The sequence below is a fragment of the Echiichthys vipera genome, assembly GCF_963691815.1.
Source record: "Echiichthys vipera genome assembly, chromosome: 17".
In the NCBI taxonomy this organism is placed as follows: domain Eukaryota; kingdom Metazoa; phylum Chordata; class Actinopteri; order Perciformes; family Trachinidae; genus Echiichthys; species Echiichthys vipera.
The window spans coordinates 5,940,786-5,962,401 of record NC_139842.1 but is presented as its reverse complement, the minus strand read 5'-3'; the positions used below and the strand labels follow the sequence as shown (position 1 = coordinate 5,962,401).

At 39.1% G+C, this 21,616-nt stretch overlaps 2 protein-coding genes across 2 annotated transcripts; one reads left to right on the top strand and one right to left on the bottom strand.

Annotated features, from left to right (window-relative positions):
• Positions 1–1,253: 1,253 nt before the first annotated feature.
• Positions 1,254–16,826, bottom strand: cln3 (CLN3 lysosomal/endosomal transmembrane protein, battenin). Its single transcript, XM_083931373.1, has 15 exons — positions 16,628–16,826; positions 16,446–16,482; positions 14,301–14,400; positions 14,092–14,175; positions 12,641–12,720; positions 11,930–12,015; positions 10,365–10,437; positions 8,804–8,947; positions 8,173–8,312; positions 6,516–6,580; positions 5,385–5,453; positions 5,170–5,225; positions 4,956–5,049; positions 4,584–4,724; positions 1,254–4,067 (listed from the first exon to the last, which is right to left on the bottom strand). Exons 1-15 carry the CDS (start codon positions 16,674–16,676, stop codon positions 3,951–3,953), a joined length of 1,335 nt encoding a protein of 444 aa, XP_083787499.1. The 5' UTR covers positions 16,677–16,826; the 3' UTR covers positions 1,254–3,950.
• A 1,776-nt stretch (positions 16,827–18,602) lies between these two features.
• LOC310959272 (tryptase-2-like) lies at positions 18,603–21,396 on the top strand. Its single transcript, XM_083930563.1, has 5 exons — positions 18,603–18,718; positions 19,708–19,879; positions 20,046–20,323; positions 20,590–20,729; positions 21,109–21,396. Exons 1-5 carry the CDS (start codon positions 18,667–18,669, stop codon positions 21,295–21,297), a joined length of 831 nt encoding a protein of 276 aa, XP_083786689.1. The 5' UTR covers positions 18,603–18,666; the 3' UTR covers positions 21,298–21,396.
• The last annotated feature ends 220 nt before the right edge of the window (positions 21,397–21,616 follow it).

Genomic DNA, 21,616 nt, shown 5'->3' with positions numbered 1-21,616 from the left:
TCGTAAACACGAACGATTTGCCTGTGGCTTCCGGTGTCGGGAACGCGCACTGCTCAGTGACGTTACAGGCGAGGTTCACTGTGTGGACAATTTTACATAAGTACAAAAATAAATAATAATAATAATAATATAATTATATAATTTTATATATATATATATATATATATTCTTCCTGATGGATGGATACCACTCAAATCAACTCAAATAAAACATGCTGGATGATACAAAAACAATTACATTTTGTTGACAATAATAAAATAAAATATATATATATAATATTATATATATATATTTTTTACTTTATCGTATAAAATAAAAAATAAAATAATTGTATTATATATATATATATATATATATATATATATATATATATATATATATAAATAAATAATAGTTGTATAATAGTATAAATACATATATATATATATTTTACATTTGTATGTGTAAATTAGAAGAGTGTGAAAACAGGAAATGGAGCACTATATTAAAACAGTAACTTTATCAACAGCGAGACTTTGCTCACTATTTAATAAAAAAAAACGTTTTTTTCTATTTAAGTGGACCCCCCTGGCGTGTTTTTATTTTATTATTATTAATTTATTAATTTTAGATTAATGTTTATCCTCTCAATTTCTCTCTATATAGCATCTTATCTATCTGTTTGAATTAAGGTATTACTCTTTATTTGTATCATAGAAATGTTGTTTGATTTAGCCTAGTTAAAAAACAAAACACTGACAAGTTCATTAAATGTGAATTAATTAAAACATTTGAAAGCTTGATAATAAACAAAAAAGGAAATGTTAAATTAAAGTAGTCCTCCTCCAGTCAAAGTGTGAATGATGTAGCAGATCATCACATATTTAAATATATATATTATTATGCAAGTCATAACCAGCAGGAAAACCCACAATGGTCCAATATTATTGTTATTATTATTATTAAATGATTTAATTATAAACTATTTCCCCCTGGGATTATTAAAGTATTTCTGATTCGACCTTTATTTAACCAGGTAATTGCAATAATACATGCACCTTAAAACATGAGAGAAAGGACTTTTCAGTGAAGGAGACATCTTGAATCCAGCTGTTAAACTTTAAAAATTAAGACTTTTGCGTATCCTTTGGTTTTGTCATTTGAAGAATTTTATTTCAAGGAAATTGACGTTTTGTTGTCAAAAAGAATACATCAGACACTTTACAATTCAAATTAGTTTTATATGTAAACACGACTTTAAATGTTATTTGTTGTTGCACAACCACATAATTCATACAGTATAATGTAGCTCACCTGTGAGTTTAATAGATGTAAATGTGCGCTGAAGAAATGAGTCAACAGAAAACGGGTTTTGGGCTGTTGGTTGAACAAAACAATTTTTCATTCATTCATTCATTCATCTTTAACCGCTTATCCCGGGGTCGGGGTCGCGGGGATGCTGGAGCCGATCCCAGCTGAAATCGGGCGTGAGGCGGGGTACACCCTGGACAGGACGCCAGTCTATCGCAGGGCACATAGAGACGAACAGAGACAGACAATCATTCACACCTAAGGGCAATTTTCAGAGTCATCAATGAACCTAACACGTGCATGTCTTTGGATTGTGGGAGGAAACCGGAGAACCCGGAGAAAACCCACGCAGACACGGGGAGAACATGCAAACTCCACACAGAAAGGCCCAGGCCGGGATGCAAACCTGCCAAATCACAACAAAAGTTATCTCAGGACACTTTCCAGAGTAGATAAAGACCACACTCTATGAAGAACAAGTCACATTTGAATTTACAAAATTGTATTTTTCTCTATTTTCAGACATTTGAACCTAATGATAAGTTGATGCAAGAAAATAACAGTTATTAGTGAAAATAGTCAGTTACAGTCCAAAGGACGACAGCAATCCGTTGAATAAACCCCCTGAAATAATATTGTGTGTTTGAGTGAAACACTAACATTATAAACAGCACTGTGACTCATGGGCAAAAAAAACAAAACATGCTGTCATTTAAAATGATAATCCCAGTACAACCACAGAACCTTATTGGCTCCCTTTATAATGAAGACCACTTTTTTAGTTTACATCATACTAAACCATTTCAAAACTTTGCACACCTGAGCACAAAATAGCACAGGTTAATTCAAAAGTAGCAGCAGAAAATATTGGCAGTTAAACTGTCAGTAGGAATTTGCACAACCGTGTGTTCAACACCTGTTTAAGAGAAAACAAGGATAAAGTACCCAACTATAAAAAACTACTACTAGGGCTGGGTGATAGCATGATATATATAGTCAAAAAAGATATAAAAGAGTCTATTGTATATATTTTTCTATTTAGTTTCTATCACAATGTTGAAAAGCCAGCGGCTGAACTGCACATTATGTTCATTTTGCACTCAAGTTCTATCATCTAAGTGTTTACTTCACACAAGAGTACAGTTGGGTGTACTTTGTAGTTATTTCATATAGACTATTTAGTTTTTTAATGACCAGAAAATGTGCTATATTATCCGGGTATGAAATTACCTGCATTGGGATAAAATATATTGGCAATATATCACCCAGCTCTATTTACTACTATAGTTTACAAAAAAAGAAAAGTGAGACATTTGGAGCAAAAAAAGCAGAACTTGAGCAAAATATGTGCAAAAAGGTAATGTTAACATGTTGACAGGCATACCCCCAAAACGTTTGGATTGTCTTTTGCCATGACGCCTCTCTACTGACTTCATATACATTTAAAATAATTAGTATTTAAAAGCATTGTAACAGTATTTAAATATAAAATGCTAATCCAAATATAAAGCAGTTGTCATCTGTAAAAGGTACAAGACCTGATGTGACAGTACCAGTGACTGAGAAGCAAAACAAAAGCAACAACATGTCATTAAGTTAACCTGGTTCTAATAATACAGAAGGCACTATACAACTATTGCATCTCCTTTGATACCATCACTTCACTTTGTGTATAAGTTGTCATGGTGCTGCAACAGTCAAGACTCAGTGGTCGGGCTCTTTGGTCGTGTGCCAGTATTGAAAATATAAGAATGTCATAACAGCAGAGATTAAATAAGCAGTAAATATCAATTAAAAAAAATCTAAAATGTCTAAATTAAAATCCCACATGTTGTAAGGCATTTAGTACCATACCCAGAGTAATGGTTTCATTGTAGCATTACTAGTTTTAAAGGTGCACTAGGTCATTTTATATAAGGCAAGCAGTGAAGTTACTATAAATGATCAAAAGCGAGTTCAGTAAAAGAAGTGTTGATATCTTAAAATCAACTCAGGTGTCATCTGTTGTTTGGTCAGTTCAGACTCAACACTCACTGTCCACTAACTACAGACAAGACAATGATACAGTCGATGTTACTTCATGCTGTCCCATCATTCAGAAACACAGTTAAAATAAACCGTATAAGTCATAAAATAATATGTGATACTGCATTTCTGTATTTGGCCCAGCAAAGCTGATTGCTGTAGACTTTTCCTGCTTCATATTAAATGCTCTTCTATTGAACCACAGGGGGGATTTCCTTGTGATGCAGTTGCAGGAAGAGCATTCTCATTTGTCACTAAGGTTAGTGCACAACAAGTAGGTCTGCACATCAAGCTTTGGATATTTTCTGCACTTTTATGACAGAATAAACACGTTTTTCTCAGCAGGCAACAGGCTCATAGTGCAGTTTTTGACACATTATTAATCTAACTGAGCTTTTACCTTGACTTCCTGCCGTGGTATAACAAAGTCTGATCATATTTCTTGAGTGCATCAGTGGAAGTTGGTGAAAAGGACCGTTTAGTAAGTGAGTCCACCTCTCTCGATGGCCTCATGTAGGAGGAAAGTCTTCTTTTGTCCCGTGGTCTCTCACTCATGTCAGGTTTAAAAAAAGATCCCTCAAATAGAAGCACCTAAGTGTTGCTTCTTCATGCTGCTGGTCAGTGTGTGGGCTGGGTTATAGGGAACAGAAGTATCTGTGGATGGGGAAAGCAGCGAGTCCAGCCACAGCTATGCCCAGGCTGTCTCCTACGCTGGCAGCAGCCATGGCAAACTCCCTCTGTCTGTCCTCAGTCTGCAGGAGAGACAGAAAGAAACATGTCAGGACGAACACATGCTACCTATGTAATGAAGAATTAACTCAGCTGTAAACATATGGCAGTGTATCACCATGCAAGTGCTTTCTTATCCGTCGTTATATGCACACACACTCACACAAACTCACTGGCCTTTCTAAAATCTAAAACCAACAATACTGTTTTTGAACTCACATCAATGATTAAACACTTCCTGCTGATGTTTCACATTAAAAGCCTTGTGGAAGCAACATCTGTAGGAAGTATTGAATTTTAATGACATTAGCTTAAGGAGAAGGAGAAACTGAGAGCAGCCGAATGGTGGGTGTGACTTTGACCGTCGTACTGATAGAAATGTACATTATACTGACTTTATCATGCTAACAGGTTACCTTTGAGGAAGTGTTCAGTTTGCATCTGCTTTAAGTGACACATGGATTCCCTGAACATAGACATAATATGTTTTATGTCTATGACCCTGAATAACAACCCGACTGACAGGAAGTTGATCTGACCTCCTCTCTGATGAAGTAGAAGGTGTTGACATACGCAGCTCCACCCAGCAGGCCCTCATAGAGGACGATAACAAATACCAGCCAGGCACTTGGCAGGAACTGGTAACGTACTACCAACAGGAGCAGCACTGCGTTCACCACCTGTGTAGGGCAGAGAGGAGAGCCTGCTCATCAACGCTGTGATACAAAACATGGGTCGGCAGTCACATGTTCTTATCGTGTGACATATGTTCAAGTGTTGTGAAATTAATGAAATATCAAACTACATTTTGCAAATATGTTTAGTATCAAATGTAAGACTCATTTGAAGAAAAGCTCCATGCCAGCTTGTCCTGTTTGTGCTGATTTATACTACTTGTATGGATTTGTCACCTGTAGCCAAGAGAGAGCCCACAGTTTCCTGATCTTCACACAGCACAGGGAGGACCGAGATATCATCACACCGACCTGGTACAGCGCCTGGTACCTGAGCATGCACGCACACACGCACACACGCACACACACACACACACACACACCATTAATGAATAGACCATTTAAATCAAAGTAATTCCTTCAGAAACATATTCCAGTGAGGTTAACTGACCAGCGGTACTGCTCTGCATGAGACAGGAAAAATGTGGGGAAATACAGGAGCTCCATCTGGCAAAGGAGAAATCAATATGATCACAAAATGTGCTGGGTTTATATACTGTGTGTTACATCTCAAAGCTTCATACAGCTTACACCACAAGGAGGTTGGTTTGTCTTAACAACATGCAGTAAGATGAATGTGGAGCACCAGGGCAGCAGAGGACTTACCAAGCCCTGGTTGATGAAGTACTCAGCGAAATAGACCAGTCCCAGGGGAAAGACAAACTTCAGCAGGCCCTGCTTACACGAATCAAGTTAATCAGTGTAATAATACTAAAACAAATACTCCAGTCTTAAAGTGGTACTCCATAAGAATTGAGATACCTTGTTTCTAGCGGCCTCTTTGGCAGTAAGATGTAATTGCAAGCGAGCCCTTTTCTTTCAGAGCCCTCCATCTTGTTCACCGACACTATGTGCCTTTACTTTTTTCCTTTTTGTTTTTTTGTAAACTTTATTAACACACATTCACCTTTCTACTTCCAGTCCGTCCCCAATATGTTACCCTCTTAAATCCATACACACACACACACACGTTCCTATCAGTGGCAGTTCTGCATGGAATTACTCCCCATGCGAGACCCCCTCCGAGTTGCAGCTGCAGTGTCATCTGAGGCGACAGCAACTTCAGATGCATGCTTACGAAAACACTGAAAGAATGTAGTTTGAGATTGCTTTCGTTACATATCTCCTTCAGTGAGTCACATTAGTTAATTTCAAACTTGCGCACAGAATAACTGCTAACTAAGCAACTGTGTTGTTGCTCCTTGGTAGTTGACGTCACAGGCCACAGAAAAGATAGCAAGCAGGAGCGCCTACAGCTGCAGGGGGCGCCAATTTGCCAATTCACCACACAGTGATATGACAGACATACTTTGCGTGGCAGAGATGATTTTTTTAAGTGCTTGTGCCACCCCCAACGTGTTGGCTGCCTGGTCGGCTTGTGCCCAAACTGCTACTCGTTCCTGTTGCACTTCTGTCCTTACTACAAGCCTGACTCAGAAGTTGGAAGTTCCTTATTTCTGATTACATGGGAATGCAGCATAACCGTTAGTGATGATCTGACAGACCAACCGCTGTCAGCAGCATCACTAACAAGGCAGCATATTTACATCTAGAGAGGGAATGTCGCCACAGACACACCGATTGGAATACAAAAAGGCAAGTAGAAGCAATTTCATGAATGGGTCATATGATCAGTCACCATCGTTTTAACTCACTCTTTTTAACTTAAAAGACAATTAAATAGATGAACATTTTAGGGAGTACATCTTTAAGTAAAGCGAAGAAGAGGGCACTTACCCTGATGATGTGAAGTTTCTCTGTGAAGGTGAGAGGCCCGCGGCTCCTGTCCTCTGGTACGTGGCCTGTGGAGTGTTTCAATAACATACAGCAGAACTTACAATTCATTCACATCAAAGAATGTGGACATCAACAGCCTCTTTTAAATCTGCCTGTGTATCAAATTACAAATGTATGGTGGCCCTGAAGGGACAGTAAAAGGGAGAAAATATTAACATTTCACAAAGCAGCAGAGAAAATACAACATTTGGAATATTGTGTTTCCTCTTTTTCTATTGTGTTCTGTCCACCACATAAATGAGTGGAGAAACCGCATATTCACAGTGAAGCAGACACCACAGGTTCACTCTATCAATCACCGTCTATATACCCTGTATAGTTGAAATAAAACTCAAAAGTTCTGCTCAAGAGAAGGGATCCAGCACTGGACTCATTGCATCATTTGACTTTCTTGTAACTTTTTCCAATAAGCATCAGAGAGCCAAGCGGCTGGTATACACCAATCTGCTTTGTGAATTATGGTTCTTCTGACGTCACAAGTGTTGTACTTTATCCTGTCACTGAGAGAGGGCAGAGCAGAGGGGAACACTGGTCTTGTAAGGAGGATTCGGAGTAGTATTTAAAAGTATTTTGTATCAACAATGGATCCCATGAGTAGTGAATGTTAAAAGCGTTGCTCGTAGTGACAAACCTACAGAGCTCTGCACTCCTCAGCTCTACACAGTGTTTAAGCAGCTTTTTGGTCAAAGTTTTAGTTTTCCCACTCAGAACTTTACTGTTTTCATTCACTATCACTGCTCTAAAAGGGTTTTTTCATCAAATAAATTTGGGCAACCCACCGTAAACTGTACACACAGCTAGAGACTAGCTGGTGAACACATTGGAGCATTTAGCAGCTAAAGATATTTATCTCAGGAGCTGGTGGAGACCAGAAAACAGCTTTAAGAGAGAGACTATTGGACTGATTCATCAGGTGACACAATTGCGAAGACTCCTAACAAATGATCATGTTGCGCTGTGTCTGCTAAATGTATAAATAAGAAACTACTTGCTAACACGTTTGCCATGTCCACTTAAAGGTGATTACATTGTGTTCACAGCCTCAAGCTCAACATATACAATGGAAACAGGGAAACAGTATCAAAAGAAGAAGAAATCCACTTTGAATAACCCCAAAGCTTCTCATTTGCACATTGAGTACAAAGTGTAGATTTCACTGCTACACAGAAGGGATAACATCCAGCATACACATACACACTTATTTATCTCTTCTAATGCAGGCATACAGATCTGAATGACACATAACAACCCTTAACCACACAAGATAAAACTACAGACTCATCCTAACTTATCTGACCTCACGTCTTACCATGTTTATACAAGTCCTGCTGTCTAATGAAATGACTCAGTGCATATATAATATCGAACTGAATCTTATCACTTTATAAGCAAAATTAAGATCTCAACTCTGACAAGGGCTTTCATTATTATCTGATTAGATTACAGCAATGCACTGCAGCTGGACCCTCCAAATGAACGTATTGCACAACTGCAGCTAATGTTTAACTCACCAAGCAATTAAACCATATATCGCTGCATGAATTAATTACGTTTATATCATGTGAAGTGCAAGTAAGACTGAGTGTGTGACTTGTACCTGGGGTTGATTTGTCCTGCTCCTCTTCTTCTGATCCATCAATCAGCTGCTGCCTGTCCTCTGAGCCCACGGCTGCATATTCTGCCTGGCTGCTTTTCCACTGAGGTAACGAAGGAGGAGGAACCAGCAGGAAGAAATAGCTGGACATGACGTTGGAATGAGCAAAAAATAAGAATGATTTAATTTGAGCTGGGACTAAAACAAGAGGAGGAATGGACAGACACACTAATGTGAGGACTCAAAGCAGTCAGGATGAATTGATTGTGGAATCCAGAATTATAGTCAACAAAGAAATATAGTAAACAATAGTAGAGTTTATAAAAAGTAGCCATTATTTCATATTTACTGTGATAAAACTTACTTGAATCAATCTGAATACCACTGTGGTTTTTGCACGCACGCACGCACGCACAGACACACACAGACACACACAGACACACACACACACACACACACACACACACACACACACACACACACACACACACACACACACACACACACACACACACACACACACACACACACACACACACACACACACACACACACACACACACACACACACACACACACACACACACACACACACACACACACACACACTCTCTTTCTGTACTTCCACACTCACCTGATCACCATAGCAAATGGGATCACCAGCATAGTGAGAAGCGTAATCTGGGGCGACAGGCCCACTTGTGTGAGGCCTGAGTAGAGGAGGGCTCCAGCAACGCCAGCACCACCAGTACCTGAGCCCCAACATCCCAGTACATCCCTGTAGCAGGTGGGAAACCAGTGTTTACAATCCAATCTACAGTATATATCTTTATGAGACACAACAGAGTTTATAATGGCCCTTATATTACAAAAGCACAACATGAGAGATACACACAACGTTTCTTAGACCATAATTGCTGACAATTGTCCCACTGGTTTAGGGAGCTATTAAAATGATCTTTGAGAAAGTTTCAGTTTGTTGCCATTGTGGTTACAAAGAGGAACTGTTTTGAAACCTCTGCTTTTAAGCTTCATATGAGGAAACTGAAGGAGTCAAGTGCCAAAAAACACCCATTCACCAACACAATTCTGAAATCAAAGATGTCAGGTGTCCTCAAGGTTTACAAAAAGAAAATTGTTTCTGTTCACAACTGAAAGTAAAGCCCATGTCCACTAGGGGAATTATATAAAAGAAAACACCCATGCTAAGTTAATTATAGGAATCTATGGCGTTGGTTTCATTTGTCTTTTCAAGGTGACTTTTGTGGTCAGTTTGGAACTCAGCCTTGTCAACATTTGACATTTCAATGAGGCCTGCCTGATCGGACATATTCCCACACAAAAGGGGGAATCCAAAATGGCACTTGGGGCAAGAGAGAGACTTCTTCTTTTCTTTACATTTCATATATTTTGTAATAGCGGCAAGGCCCAGACGGGATGCTTGAGGTAGATGATGCCAATTTAGTAATTCATCTTTTCCATAATCTTAGTATCACCTGTTTTTTTGACTGAAGGTAAACATCTGTATATTTGTCGTTACGAGCATTTTCCTTTTTTTATTTCTTCCCCAGCAGAAACAGTCTTCCATACAACTGCATCCCAAAGCACAAACAACAAGGCAAAAAAACAAACTTTGCAATGGTTATTAGTACATTTAAAAGATATATATATATACGTATATATAGATAGATAGATAGATAGAAAGATAGATAACTTTATTTATCCCCGAGGGGAAATTAGGTCATCGTAGCAGCGGTACAGAGCAATCAGAAGTACTAAAAATAAGATCAAATATAAAACACAAAATATGAACAACAATAAAATAGAATAAAATAAAAGTACAGTATCGCAGATAAAAACACTATATTACAATGTGCTATGTGTATTTTAATGTGCAAGTGAGATAAGGTGCATGTCAGTGATCACTTTGAGTAGTGTGAGTTTATTCCCTGAGCGTCGCTCAGCGTTGTTGTGCAGCGTTGTAAAGTCAAAAAAGTAATGTCTGTCTTTTAACATGTTCTCATTTTTAATACGTTTTTTTTTTTTCAAACAGCTAGTAATTCATTATCGATGCAACAATATGCAGTAATGTATAATGAGCCATTTTCTATCAAAACTTCAGGAACAGCAACAAGTAATGTCGTCTCAGCTCGTATTGATTAGAGAAAGTTGTGCGACGTAGAGTCAGTGTTTACCTGCTGAAGTAGACGGTGAGAGAGAGGAAGGACAGCTCTCCCAGTCCAGCACTCACACTGGCAAACACCACTCCTACAAACACAGAGAGGCCTTTAACATGTCACCAACTGACTTACTGACGAACTGCACTAAACTGCACCTGGACTGCTGGATGAGCCACGGACCATTTTAGACTTTCATGGACAATAAAGTTGTGTTCTATTATTTTAATACGAATGTAATCAACTCAGTGTTTTTAATATGCCTTTCTAATTACTTCCCAAGATCCACTCGGGTCAGGTTTGCCGTACCTGCAAGCATTATGCAATGACTCTCTCTCAAATACTGTGATAGCATCGACCATTTTCAGTAACAAAGAACATTAATTATGGCTGCAGTCCATTGAGGTGTGTCGGTTCCTGGGATCAAGTGTTGTGTATGTTAGCTGACAGGGATATTAAGATTAATAGTTTCATCTTCGCTTTTTCCACATCAACAATAACTTATAATATCCAAAATGGGGAACAAATGACTAATGCTTTTTTCCCTGAAACACTTGCATTTACTCAACTGACTCGGCTGTTTCACTTCTACCTATAGTAATCATATATTTAGTGTTAGTGCCAATTTTTTTAATTAACACATAAATTAACATGAATCCAACGTTCATTAGCAAAGATTAATTGGCTTTTTTGTGAAAACACATCACTGTGCCTTCCACATGAGGACAAATGTGATTCTAGTATTTAGTATTATATGCGCCAAAAAAGGTACCGTTTTGGACCGTAAACACTTTTATTGTGCCACTCAGTTTTATACAATACTATATAGTAGGGGGGGTGCTCTGTCTCTCTCTCAGCTAAGGGGTGCTGGCCTAGATGACGCTGAAGACTATATATTAGTCCATATATTGTGATTTTAATAAAATTGCAATTTATTTGTTCCACTTGCTAGTGGAAAAGCTTACTCTGTAGTAAGCCGTTAAATGAGATTTCTGCCACTTCACAATCATTGTCATTTTGCCGCATCACTGACAGTGTAAATGTTTGTGTACACTGTGCACAGAGAGTATGACCAACAGGGCTGTAAACAGAGAGGGTCAATCTGGCCCCGTCTGGCCAAGGGCCTGGGGGGAGCCCTGTAGGGTCTGTGTCCTCAGTGACCCTGTTTCTGCTGACTGCAGAGATGTCTTACAGATCACACAGAGCAATGAGATCTTGTGCTTTTAGCTTTACTGGACTGCGAGGAGGAGGAGGATAAGGACCCTGATATCACACTGCCTCCTAACATTACGCTCCTTTGTGTGACTGACCGCTTAGTCTGATTACCTTACCTCCTCCTCTGAAACTGCTTTGCTACCCACTTTAGAAGGTCAAGTCACTGATCAGTGTTAGCATGGTGATAAATATTTCATGATAAGTGGTATCATATTTCTGTGGAAAAACAGCCGCTGCGACCATTCAGATAAGATGGAAGGAAATGAAACTGAAAATATGTGAAGCTATATCTAATCGTCATCAGGCGTCTTCACAGTTCCACCACCAATAACGATAAATGCATTTACTCAAAATAATTAGAGCTTTACCAAGAATGCTCATCCACACAGCCGAGGAGAAGGACACCAGGAGGAAACTTGTTGCTGCCATGACGGCGCAGAACAACACACGGAAACTAGAAAAAACAGGAATCGGGCAGTAGATTTACAACACAGTACAGTAGTCATGTAATGCACATACATTAAAGGATCACACTTTTTATGTGACTGTACAATGTTATTTTTGCAGCATTAATTGTCCAATTACCATCAGACTGCACTGTCTACAGGCCACATAAGCTCAACCAGTCTATGTATATTGTAAATAACTATGTGCACTGTAATGGCTCCACTTTAATAAGCTACCATCAATGAAAGTGTACACTTTTTCAAAATAAAAGACCACCAGGAAAGGAAGCATTGTGGCCAGTGAGCCAGGACATCTGTGTTACCAGGGAAGTGTTGAGTTTAGAATCGCCACAAACAACAGAGATTTGGTGAATTAAATGTACGTCACGCTAAATGTATCAAGACAACAGGTCACCATGGAAGATGTGCCGAGTTTACACTAACCAGGAAACAGGAAATAGGTTCCACATGAAGGCCTGGACACTAATTGAAACCGTGATGTGACAAAACGTTATGTGAGGCACTAAAAGGCTTTTGTATAACATGAAATAATGGGATGCCTGTTGTATATCTAAATATGGAATGGCCTTGATTTTTATTGTTCAGGTACACAGGGGATAATTATTGTCTTACCCATAAGGCAGTTTGTGGATCACAAAGGGAGCAGACAACTTGATGATCAGTGTTGGGAGGATGTCAGCTAACAGCACAGCCTGAGGACAAAAGCATCAGACCATCGTTAGAGTTAATATGTCAAACATGACCTGTCAATTAAAGTCCCCCTCCACTCAAAAGTGTGGTTTTCTCCTGTTTATGTCCCCTAGAAATGCCCGACCTTGACTATACTGACCTGATAGATTAGGGAAATCACTAATGCAAGAAACAATCAAAAGCCGTAAAACAAACCTGAAACCTCCAGCGCAGAGCAGACAGTTGGTAAAAAGAGTGAAAATACACTGTAGCGCCGTATCTGTGTCAGCCAATGCCAGCTTGAGCCAACAAGCAGCATAAACAAATGAACGATGGCAACGAGGTTCTGACGATGTATGCTGCCTTGTCAAACCAGATTTTCCACCTCACAGTTACATGCCTCCATCCACCAGTCAAGTTGCAGTTTACTTCCAAACTGCCCAGACTTTCATGATGTATGCAGTGAAAACTTTGAAAGAATTACATTTATATAAAAGTTTTATGTTGATTTTTGGGCGAGACGTTAATGCTTCACACACATCTTCAACCTGGCAGCACAGAATATCTACAGAATAACAACAGCTGCGTGTCACCAAGTCAGTATCTGACCAATTGTCTCCCCTTCTGTTGCTGAGGTTTGATGTAGAATAATGGACAGAAACATTATGACGTCGCCGTGAAGTTGACTTTTGACCTTTTGCCTATAAAATGTCATCACTTCATCTTTTTATCAGACATCTGTTTAAAATGTCATAATTAATGTAGGAATCCTTGACTTCTGACAAAAAAATACATTTTGTGAGGTCACAGTGACCTTTGACCCCCAACATCTAAATCAGTTCATCCTTGAATCCAGGTGGACATTTGAACTAAATTTCAAGGAAATCCTTCCAGGCTTCCTGAGATGTCACATTCACAAATTGATGGATTATTGGGATGTATGGATGTACGGTGGTGGGCAGGAAGAGGCCGATTCCAAATTTCTTGATGAGGGATGTGCTTCCAGAACGATTTAACAAGTTTTTTTTTTAAACTTTTTTACGTGGGCAAATTGGCAGAGTATTTAAAAAGTTCCTAAAAGGGTAAAAAAGAAATGCTGAGGGAACTCACATTATTACATTTCTGTGGAAGATTTCTTACGGCTACCCAAAGCAGTGGCTCCTAACGCCATTGTTGTGGCAAAATACATGCGATACAAGTTTGTAACAATCCCTTATTTCACTGTGGGGAGATTTTATTCTGGTACTTTCATTTCTAGCTTGTCATATTAGTATCAGGACCCGTTTAGTCTTCTCTCTTTAAGAAAACCTTCTTGACTGCTGAGGAAAGCCTTAATGTTCTGTGAACATGCAGCCGGGTTCAGGTTACGTCCTGTTGTGTAGTGAATAATTTACCGCAGTAGAGACAGGATTGCAGTCATAGCGGCTACTGTTGCTACTGTTCCCAGCTTGGAAATCCACAGCAGATGTGTCTAAAGTCTGGATAAAAAGAAGGAAAAAGGTCAAATGTGAATAATTTATGTCTATACAGACATTATAGCTTCAAGCCATTAGCAACAACAAGGGTCGCTGCAATACATATGAATACTGATGTGCATTCTCACAGATGCCGATGTGGTGTTTTTTAACTCTTGAGTTTTGAGGATGTCGTGGGCGGCGCTCAGCATGACCACATAAGCAAAGTTGTTGCACAATCCGAGGAGCCTGGGAGGTTATCAGAAGAAGAGGGAGATAAAAAAACAGGCTGGGTAAGCAGATTACCAATAACTGTGAGATAACACCAACGATTTCCTCGATAAAACTCAAATTGTCAAAATATACGGGAGAAGAATTCAGTGTCAGCGTTGGATAATTGACAGTTTTATTGATCTACTTCAGCTGGTGCTCAAAAGTCACTGCCTCTCATATTCATTTAGAAACAGACACTAATAACTTAATTTAACGTGAATCCTGTTGTTACCTTCTCGACATGTAGCCATAGTTAGCACTTTCACCAGATTACAGTTATTTGGGGACGTTTTCAGATGTTTTTCTCTTCTTTAGTAAAAGTAATAACGCCACATTGTAAACATTGTAAAACTATAAGAATATTTACAATTAAATATACTTCAAGTACCAAAAGTAAAAGTACTCACGACACAAAATAATATATAAGTATTTATGTGTTTGTCACTTTAATGTTGCAGCTGGTAAAGGTGGACCTCCTTTGAGTTACTTTATTTACTGCTGGGTAGTAAACTCTATAATAATACATTGTGTTTTAATACACACTTACACTTATCACCTCATTTTATACAACACTTCAATGTAGTTTAATAATTGTATAATGTGTCAGGGCAGTTGTTCTGAAAACTTAAGTTTTTTTAACACTCTCTTTCAGCTCATTCAAAGCTCTTCCACTCGCCGGCGTCCTCAAGGAGTGGAAGAGCTTTTGGTCTTTGAGAGGCAGTAGCTGGCTCAGTAACAGAGCTATTGTGATTTAGCATCATATTAAACTAGATGACCATGTCTTGCTTACTTACAGAAAAAACATACAGAGGCCATTTTCAAGAGGTTCCCCTGACCTCTGACCTTAAGATATCTAAATGGAAATGCGTTCTCTGGCCACTCCACAGATTTGTCCACTTTATGACAACCCTATGCAGTTCACATGCATTACAAATGCATTGTGTTGGACCATTCTACAATAATGTAATATTTCTAAAAACTGGGGTCCCTAAACAGTCTCGGAATTGCATAAATTGAGTATGACTGGAAAACTCAGCGGCCGAAATGGGTTTTCTCAGGAGGGTGGCTGGAGTCTCCCTTAGAGAGAGGGGGAGAAGTTCAGCCATCCGTGAGGAACTCGGAGTAGAACCGCTGCTCCTTTGCGTTGAAAGGAGCCAGTTGAGGTGGTTCGGGCATCTAGTAAGGATGAATCCTGGGCGCCTCCCTAGGGAGGTGTTCCAGGCACGTCCAGCTGGGAGGAGGCCTCGGGGAAGACCCAGGACTAGGTGGAGAAATCATATCTCCACACTGCCCTGAGAACGCCTCGGGATCCCCCAGTTAGAGCTGGTTAATGTGGTCCGGCAAAAGGGAAGTTTGGGGTCCCCTGCTAAAGCTGCTGCCCCCGCGACCCGACCCCGGATAAGAGGCTGAAATTGAAATGATGAGATGGAAAACTGAGACTCTTGTGTCCATTCTTGTGTGTGCTGTTGTGACCTCTAAGATATCGCAGCCTTGTGAAACTTCACAACTACAAACGAGAGACCGAGAGCATTCAGAGGAGGCATGGTCGTCCCAGGACAGATGTCTGAACAGAAGCGCTGGCCATCAAAAGGCTGAAGAATATAATTCTTGCAGCAATATCCAAATGTGAAAAGTTTTGGAAACAAAATCACAGCATAGATTTATTTTATTATCTTCCCCAAGGTCTGGGTATCTTACCTTGACATCCTGGAAGGATTTTTGACCATTTTTTACATTTAACACCATATCAGCAATGCAATGCAACAACTTATGAGACATAAAGGAACACGGGGGTGGACATCAAGAACTCCTATCACACTGTTCTGATCCTTGTACACACAATGCTGAGCTGCGTCTCAAACTAATACTCAGGTTTCTAGCTTTCAGAACATGTTTACAAACTTCTATATGTGTTTTACTTTTCTGTATGCTTTTTTTACTTGCCATGAACATCGTCCCCTAAAAAACACAAACACTGTCTTTGGGAAAGAGTGGAAGAGGTTAAAAACACGGACACTCACCAGAAGCCAGCCCAGTTACGCCACTGTGTGTAACGACCTGTAAATAACAGACGTTTAGCGACTCATTTAACTACATTAACAACATATTATACAGCATTTATATATATACAATACATATAAACATTAACATTGTCCAGTCCAGTCAACCAACAGACCTAACCCTAACCCTAACCCACCGTTACCGTCAGAGCCGTGGACAGGATCTGCGTTGACGCTGGCTGTTTGCTCCATGGTGACAGATGTTACCGGGCAAACGTCAATTAACCGGGCTAACGTCAATTAACCGTGCTAACCAGGGCTAACAGTTCAAGCTAACGACGGATTAACCCGGTTAAGAACGCGCTATAACGTTGTATTTGTATTTCGTAGCTCGAGCCAATAGTTCTGTTTGTAAACTTTGACGACGTCACAAGAACTGCGGCGTCTCAGACAAATGCATCCCCATGGAAACAAAACCGACCCTGAACGTTCCTGTGGGGTGATAATAGGATACACACTTAGCTGTAGGTGGTTTTGCAAATTATTATTATTATTATTATTATTATTATTATTATTAATATCATCATCATCATCATCATCATTATTATTATTATTATTATTATTATTATTATCATCATCATCATCATCATCATCATCATCATCATCATCATCATCATCATCATCATCATCATCATCATCATCATCATCATTATTATTATTATTATTATCATCATCATCATCATCATCATCATCATCATCATCACCATCATCATCATCATCACCATCATCATCATCATCATCATCATCATCATCATCATCATTATTATTATTATTACTAATATTATTATTATTATTATGTACATCAATAAGTTTTTAGTTGTCAGTTATTTGCGTTTTTGTGGTCCTACACTGTCTCTGCTTCTTCCAGCATCTGCAGCTGGATGTCATGGATCTATTATGCCTTTATTTTAGATTTATAAGTAACATATACATAAATTGAATATCTTAACGAGAATGTAGTTGTGAGCAAAGACAAGGGCATTTACAAGTGTATATTAAATAAATATCCGTTCCTCTTATGAAGCATCCATACTAGTGTATAGACCGGGACAGGCTGCTCAATTTGCTTTGCCTCAGGATCAACTTTGCAAAATGACAGGAGGCCAGTGCGAGTTAATAAACACTAACAACATCTATCAGATTAGACATTACATTACATTAAAAGGCTGATAACTATCTTTCTATGAAACGTATAAACTTAACTCTGCTTATGTGACAGATACATCTGATATTTTACTGCAACTAATAGGTGCAACTGAATTTTAGTTGTAAACATTGTAATTTGGTTAGATTTTAAAGAGTTTGGACAATCAGTGACTGATAATAAACCTTTGATAACATCATTTAACATAGTTGTTATTAAATATAATGATGACATGTCTTCATGAGTGAATGAATGATTCATAACAAACTCAGGATGTGTGTACTTATACACTGTGTTATAAAGTTACAATAACTATTTATACATCATCACAGGTGTTTCATGGTCTGAGTTGTTAACGTTTATAGTTAAAATGTATCCAACAAAAATAAGTAGAGCTTTATAATGTCCTTATCTTTTAATTTCTAGTGCATCATAAACAATACATTGAGTTTCTATATTGCTCATAAACGTTACAATTTTACAAAACAAGGAAAATATTAAAAAATACCCCGAAAATAATAATGCAACAACAACAACAACAACAACAACAACAACAATAATAATAATTTCTTTTCATTGGGGTCAGAACAGGTGGGAGAGGTTAATACGTTGTCAGGGCTGTTCTTAGAGTCCATACTTTATACTTTAAATTAAAATACTTTGCATTACACTTAGCATTAATGCAGAGTGCATAAAAGCAAACTGCTCACTTTATGCTCTCAAGGGCTGACGTTTAGAGTTGTAAAAAAGAGAACTCTGCTGTTTCCAAGACAAGACTATTGTTTAAACGTTAACACCACCGTTCTACCCTCTGGATTTATAACCTTGTGCATTAAATAAGACTCTGACCGGCATTGAAGTACGACGTCTCTCTCTGACATGTTGTGGGGCAAAGATATACAGCCTTACAAAGTAGAAATACTCACGCAAAATATCAGTATCTTCACACTTGAGTGAATGTGTGGTTTGAGATGAAACAGATAACGTGTGGGTATAAAACTGCAGCCTTCAGAGCAGCACTTCACTCCACCACCAATCATGGCCTTCTGCAGACTTGTCACTGCGCTGGTTTTGATCCACAGCATAGCAGGTGAGAAACATCTTTCTGAGCTGATGCATCTGCATTCACTTAGTTGAGCAACGCTAATTTGCTACCTTGATAGATTGACATGAATGCATGCAATGTATCAAAATCAGAGTATTTTATGGCAAAACCTGTCAAATTATGAATTCTTTTTTAGGGTTAATGTGTTTCTGCTGTAGATTTTACAGAAGCAGTTTGGGGAAATAAGCTTATTTGCCTACTTGCCAAGAGATTAGAGCAGGGGTCTTCAATGTCTTTTAGGCCAGGACCCCTTAGCTATTAAATTGAGTTGCATATTAAATTGGGCCTAACAGCTAGGGTTTAAAGCCTATACACACAGCGTTTTATGATGCATACAATACTAAAATATTACAGTGATCATTATTAACATATTTATACATCATTATGTTAATGTTAAACATACATTTGGAAGGCATATTGTATCCTAAATTGTATCTGTGCATGGCTACCTGAAGTGCCTATAAGCCAGTGAGCCTATCATCACGGTTATGTAATTTGTATTTATTTATCTTTTCATAAATGTATCTTTGCTAATTATACGTTGCATTCATATAAATGTATATTTTCAGACATATTTTGAAAGAAAAAAATGTTTTGTAAATTATCAAACATTTTGGCGGAGCCCCTGCAGTAACTGTTACATGACCCCCTGTGGTGAGATTTAAAGGCGCTAGTGGGTGAACAGAGCAAGGCTAGCTGTTTCCACCTGTTTGCAATCTTCATGCTAAGGCTGTAGATTTATATTTACTGTAAAGACATGAGGCTGATATCGATCATCACATCTAACTTCTTAATAGTGTGAAGCCATTAGCTGGACTGCGTCTCACATCTGCAAGTGTACATGCGTCCTTGTGTGTCCTACAAACTAAAGGGGACCCACTTATAGAAAAAGGCTCCACAGCACTCCTGGAGATCAGGAACTCCACAGGAGTCCTTTAACAACTTTTAGAAAGTTCCAATTATTGCTGTTTTAGGTTTGCTCGGCGCTGAGGTCAGGAGCTCCATCGTCGGGGGGCAGGATGCTCCAAGGAACGGCTGGCCATGGATGGCCTTCCTAAACATCTCGGATGGTGTCAAAGAGTGGCGCTGCGGTGGCACCATCCTTAGCAATGATTGGGTGATGAGTGCTGCCAGCTGCTGGAATAAGTAAGTGGACACTTCCATAGTGACAGCACTGATTATTATATAAACCCCATATATATACTGTATATATATATATATATATATATATATATATATATGCATGTTTTTATTGTCCAGTCTGATTGATGAATGCAGAAATACGTGCATGTGTGTGTGTCTGTGTTGCCAGATTCCCTGGAGCTAATCCACTTCGATCATCAGTTTGGGTGGGTACTCACGAACTGCAGAAGAAGTCAAAACGTTACATGGCCATAATAAACTTAATGCAGGAACCTAAATACGGTCGCCTGAGCAGGGGCTTTGTGCACGACGTAATTTTGGTGAAGCTGAAGAAGAAGCTTCAATGGTCAAAGGAGGTCAAAATGGTGAGTCTACCCAGCGTTGACGACCACTTCGACACGTCCTCTGAGTGTTGGATCATGGGCTGGGGGAACGTCAAGACTAATGGTAAGTTTTGCAGCCTGTGAGACAAATGAGTACTGTTGTGTTTTTTTTTATATAAGAAAAGCCATAGTACTCCATAAGATATAAAAAGTTTTTTATAAAAACAGAAAAATATATTCAGCTTGGCCAAGGGGTCTCTCTGGGGTCAGAAATGGCAGTAATACTGCTCTGAGTGCATTTCATTTAACACAAAAACATACAGCTGTAAACACAGGCCTAACCAGTGTGTGTGTGTGTGTGTGTGTGTGTGTGTGTGTGTGTGTGTGCAGAGCCACTGAAGGATCCAGAAACCCTTCAGCAAGTGAAAATCTCAATCATCCCTCAAAGTGTGTGTAAGGAGAAGTATCCTGAGCTGACCTCAGACATGCTGTGTGCCGGGGACCTGGCTGGAGGGAAGGACGCCTGCACTGTGAGCTTTATAATAAATATCCATTCAACTCTGATTCAGGGGGCATGACCCATGATACTATTTATAAAACTAACCTCAACTAGCAATTAACAACGTAATATACTGTAAAACAATATATACAGGGGCTGATTTCCTTTAGAATGATCACTTTGACTTTTGATACTTTAAAGTACATTTCTCTGGTAATACCTGTACTTTTACTGAGGGAAGATTTTGAATGCAGGACTTGTAGTGGAGCATTTGTACATTGACTCTTAAAAGTCTAATAATATCCCAGCTACTGACCACGTTGATCTGCTGTGCGTCTACTTAACAAGTTCAAATAAAGGAACAATGCATAGTGCAAACATTTACACAATCAATATGTGTGTTTTTAAAGGGGGATTATGGCGGCCCGCTGGTGTGTCGTAAAGCAGATGGCTTTGTGCAGGTGGGCATCATGAGTTACGGGAGTCCTGACGGTTGTGGTCTCCCAGATCGCCCTGGCGTCTACACCAGTGTGTCAAAGCATCTGAAATTCATCACCGACTACGTCCACCGCAACGAGGAAGCCTCCGCTGAGGTGTAAACCTCCAACCCGCCTTTCTCTTTACAGCTTCTGTCAGTCCCTGAGTTCCTTATGCACTCTGGTCTGTTCAACTTCTTTGCATTAAAGCTTTAAAGCATCGATTTTAGTGTCATGATGGATCATTCTTGATGAAACACACACTAACACACACTTCCTCTGGTCTTCACAATGACACATTGTAATTAGTTCAGCTTCACAGGAAGAAATAACCTTATAAACAGTTGTTTTGAATCAAGACAGAGGGTCCACCCCGAATACCACCAGGTTTCCTTCCAGAACTTAATCTTAAGCAGGAAAAGGTCTTTTAGAAAGCTGCACC

Coding starts and splice junctions, on each gene's coding strand:
- cln3 (XM_083931373.1), bottom strand. CDS start 16,676: ATGGAGCAAACAGCCAGCGTCAACGCAGATCCTGTCCACGGCTCTGAC. Junction 10,438..11,929: donor TGTGTGGATGAGCATTCTTG/GTAAAGCTCTAA, acceptor CTGTGTTTGTAG/GAGTGGTGTTTGCCAGTGTG. Junction 8,948..10,364: donor CTCACCGTCTACTTCAGCAG/GTAAACACTGAC, acceptor CACCTGCTACAG/GGATGTACTGGGATGTTGGG.
- LOC310959272 (XM_083930563.1), top strand. CDS start 18,667: ATGGCCTTCTGCAGACTTGTCACTGCGCTGGTTTTGATCCACAGCATA. Junction 18,719..19,707: donor TTTGATCCACAGCATAGCAG/GTGAGAAACATC, acceptor TTGCTGTTTTAG/GTTTGCTCGGCGCTGAGGTC. Junction 19,880..20,045: donor GCTGCCAGCTGCTGGAATAA/GTAAGTGGACAC, acceptor CTGTGTTGCCAG/ATTCCCTGGAGCTAATCCAC.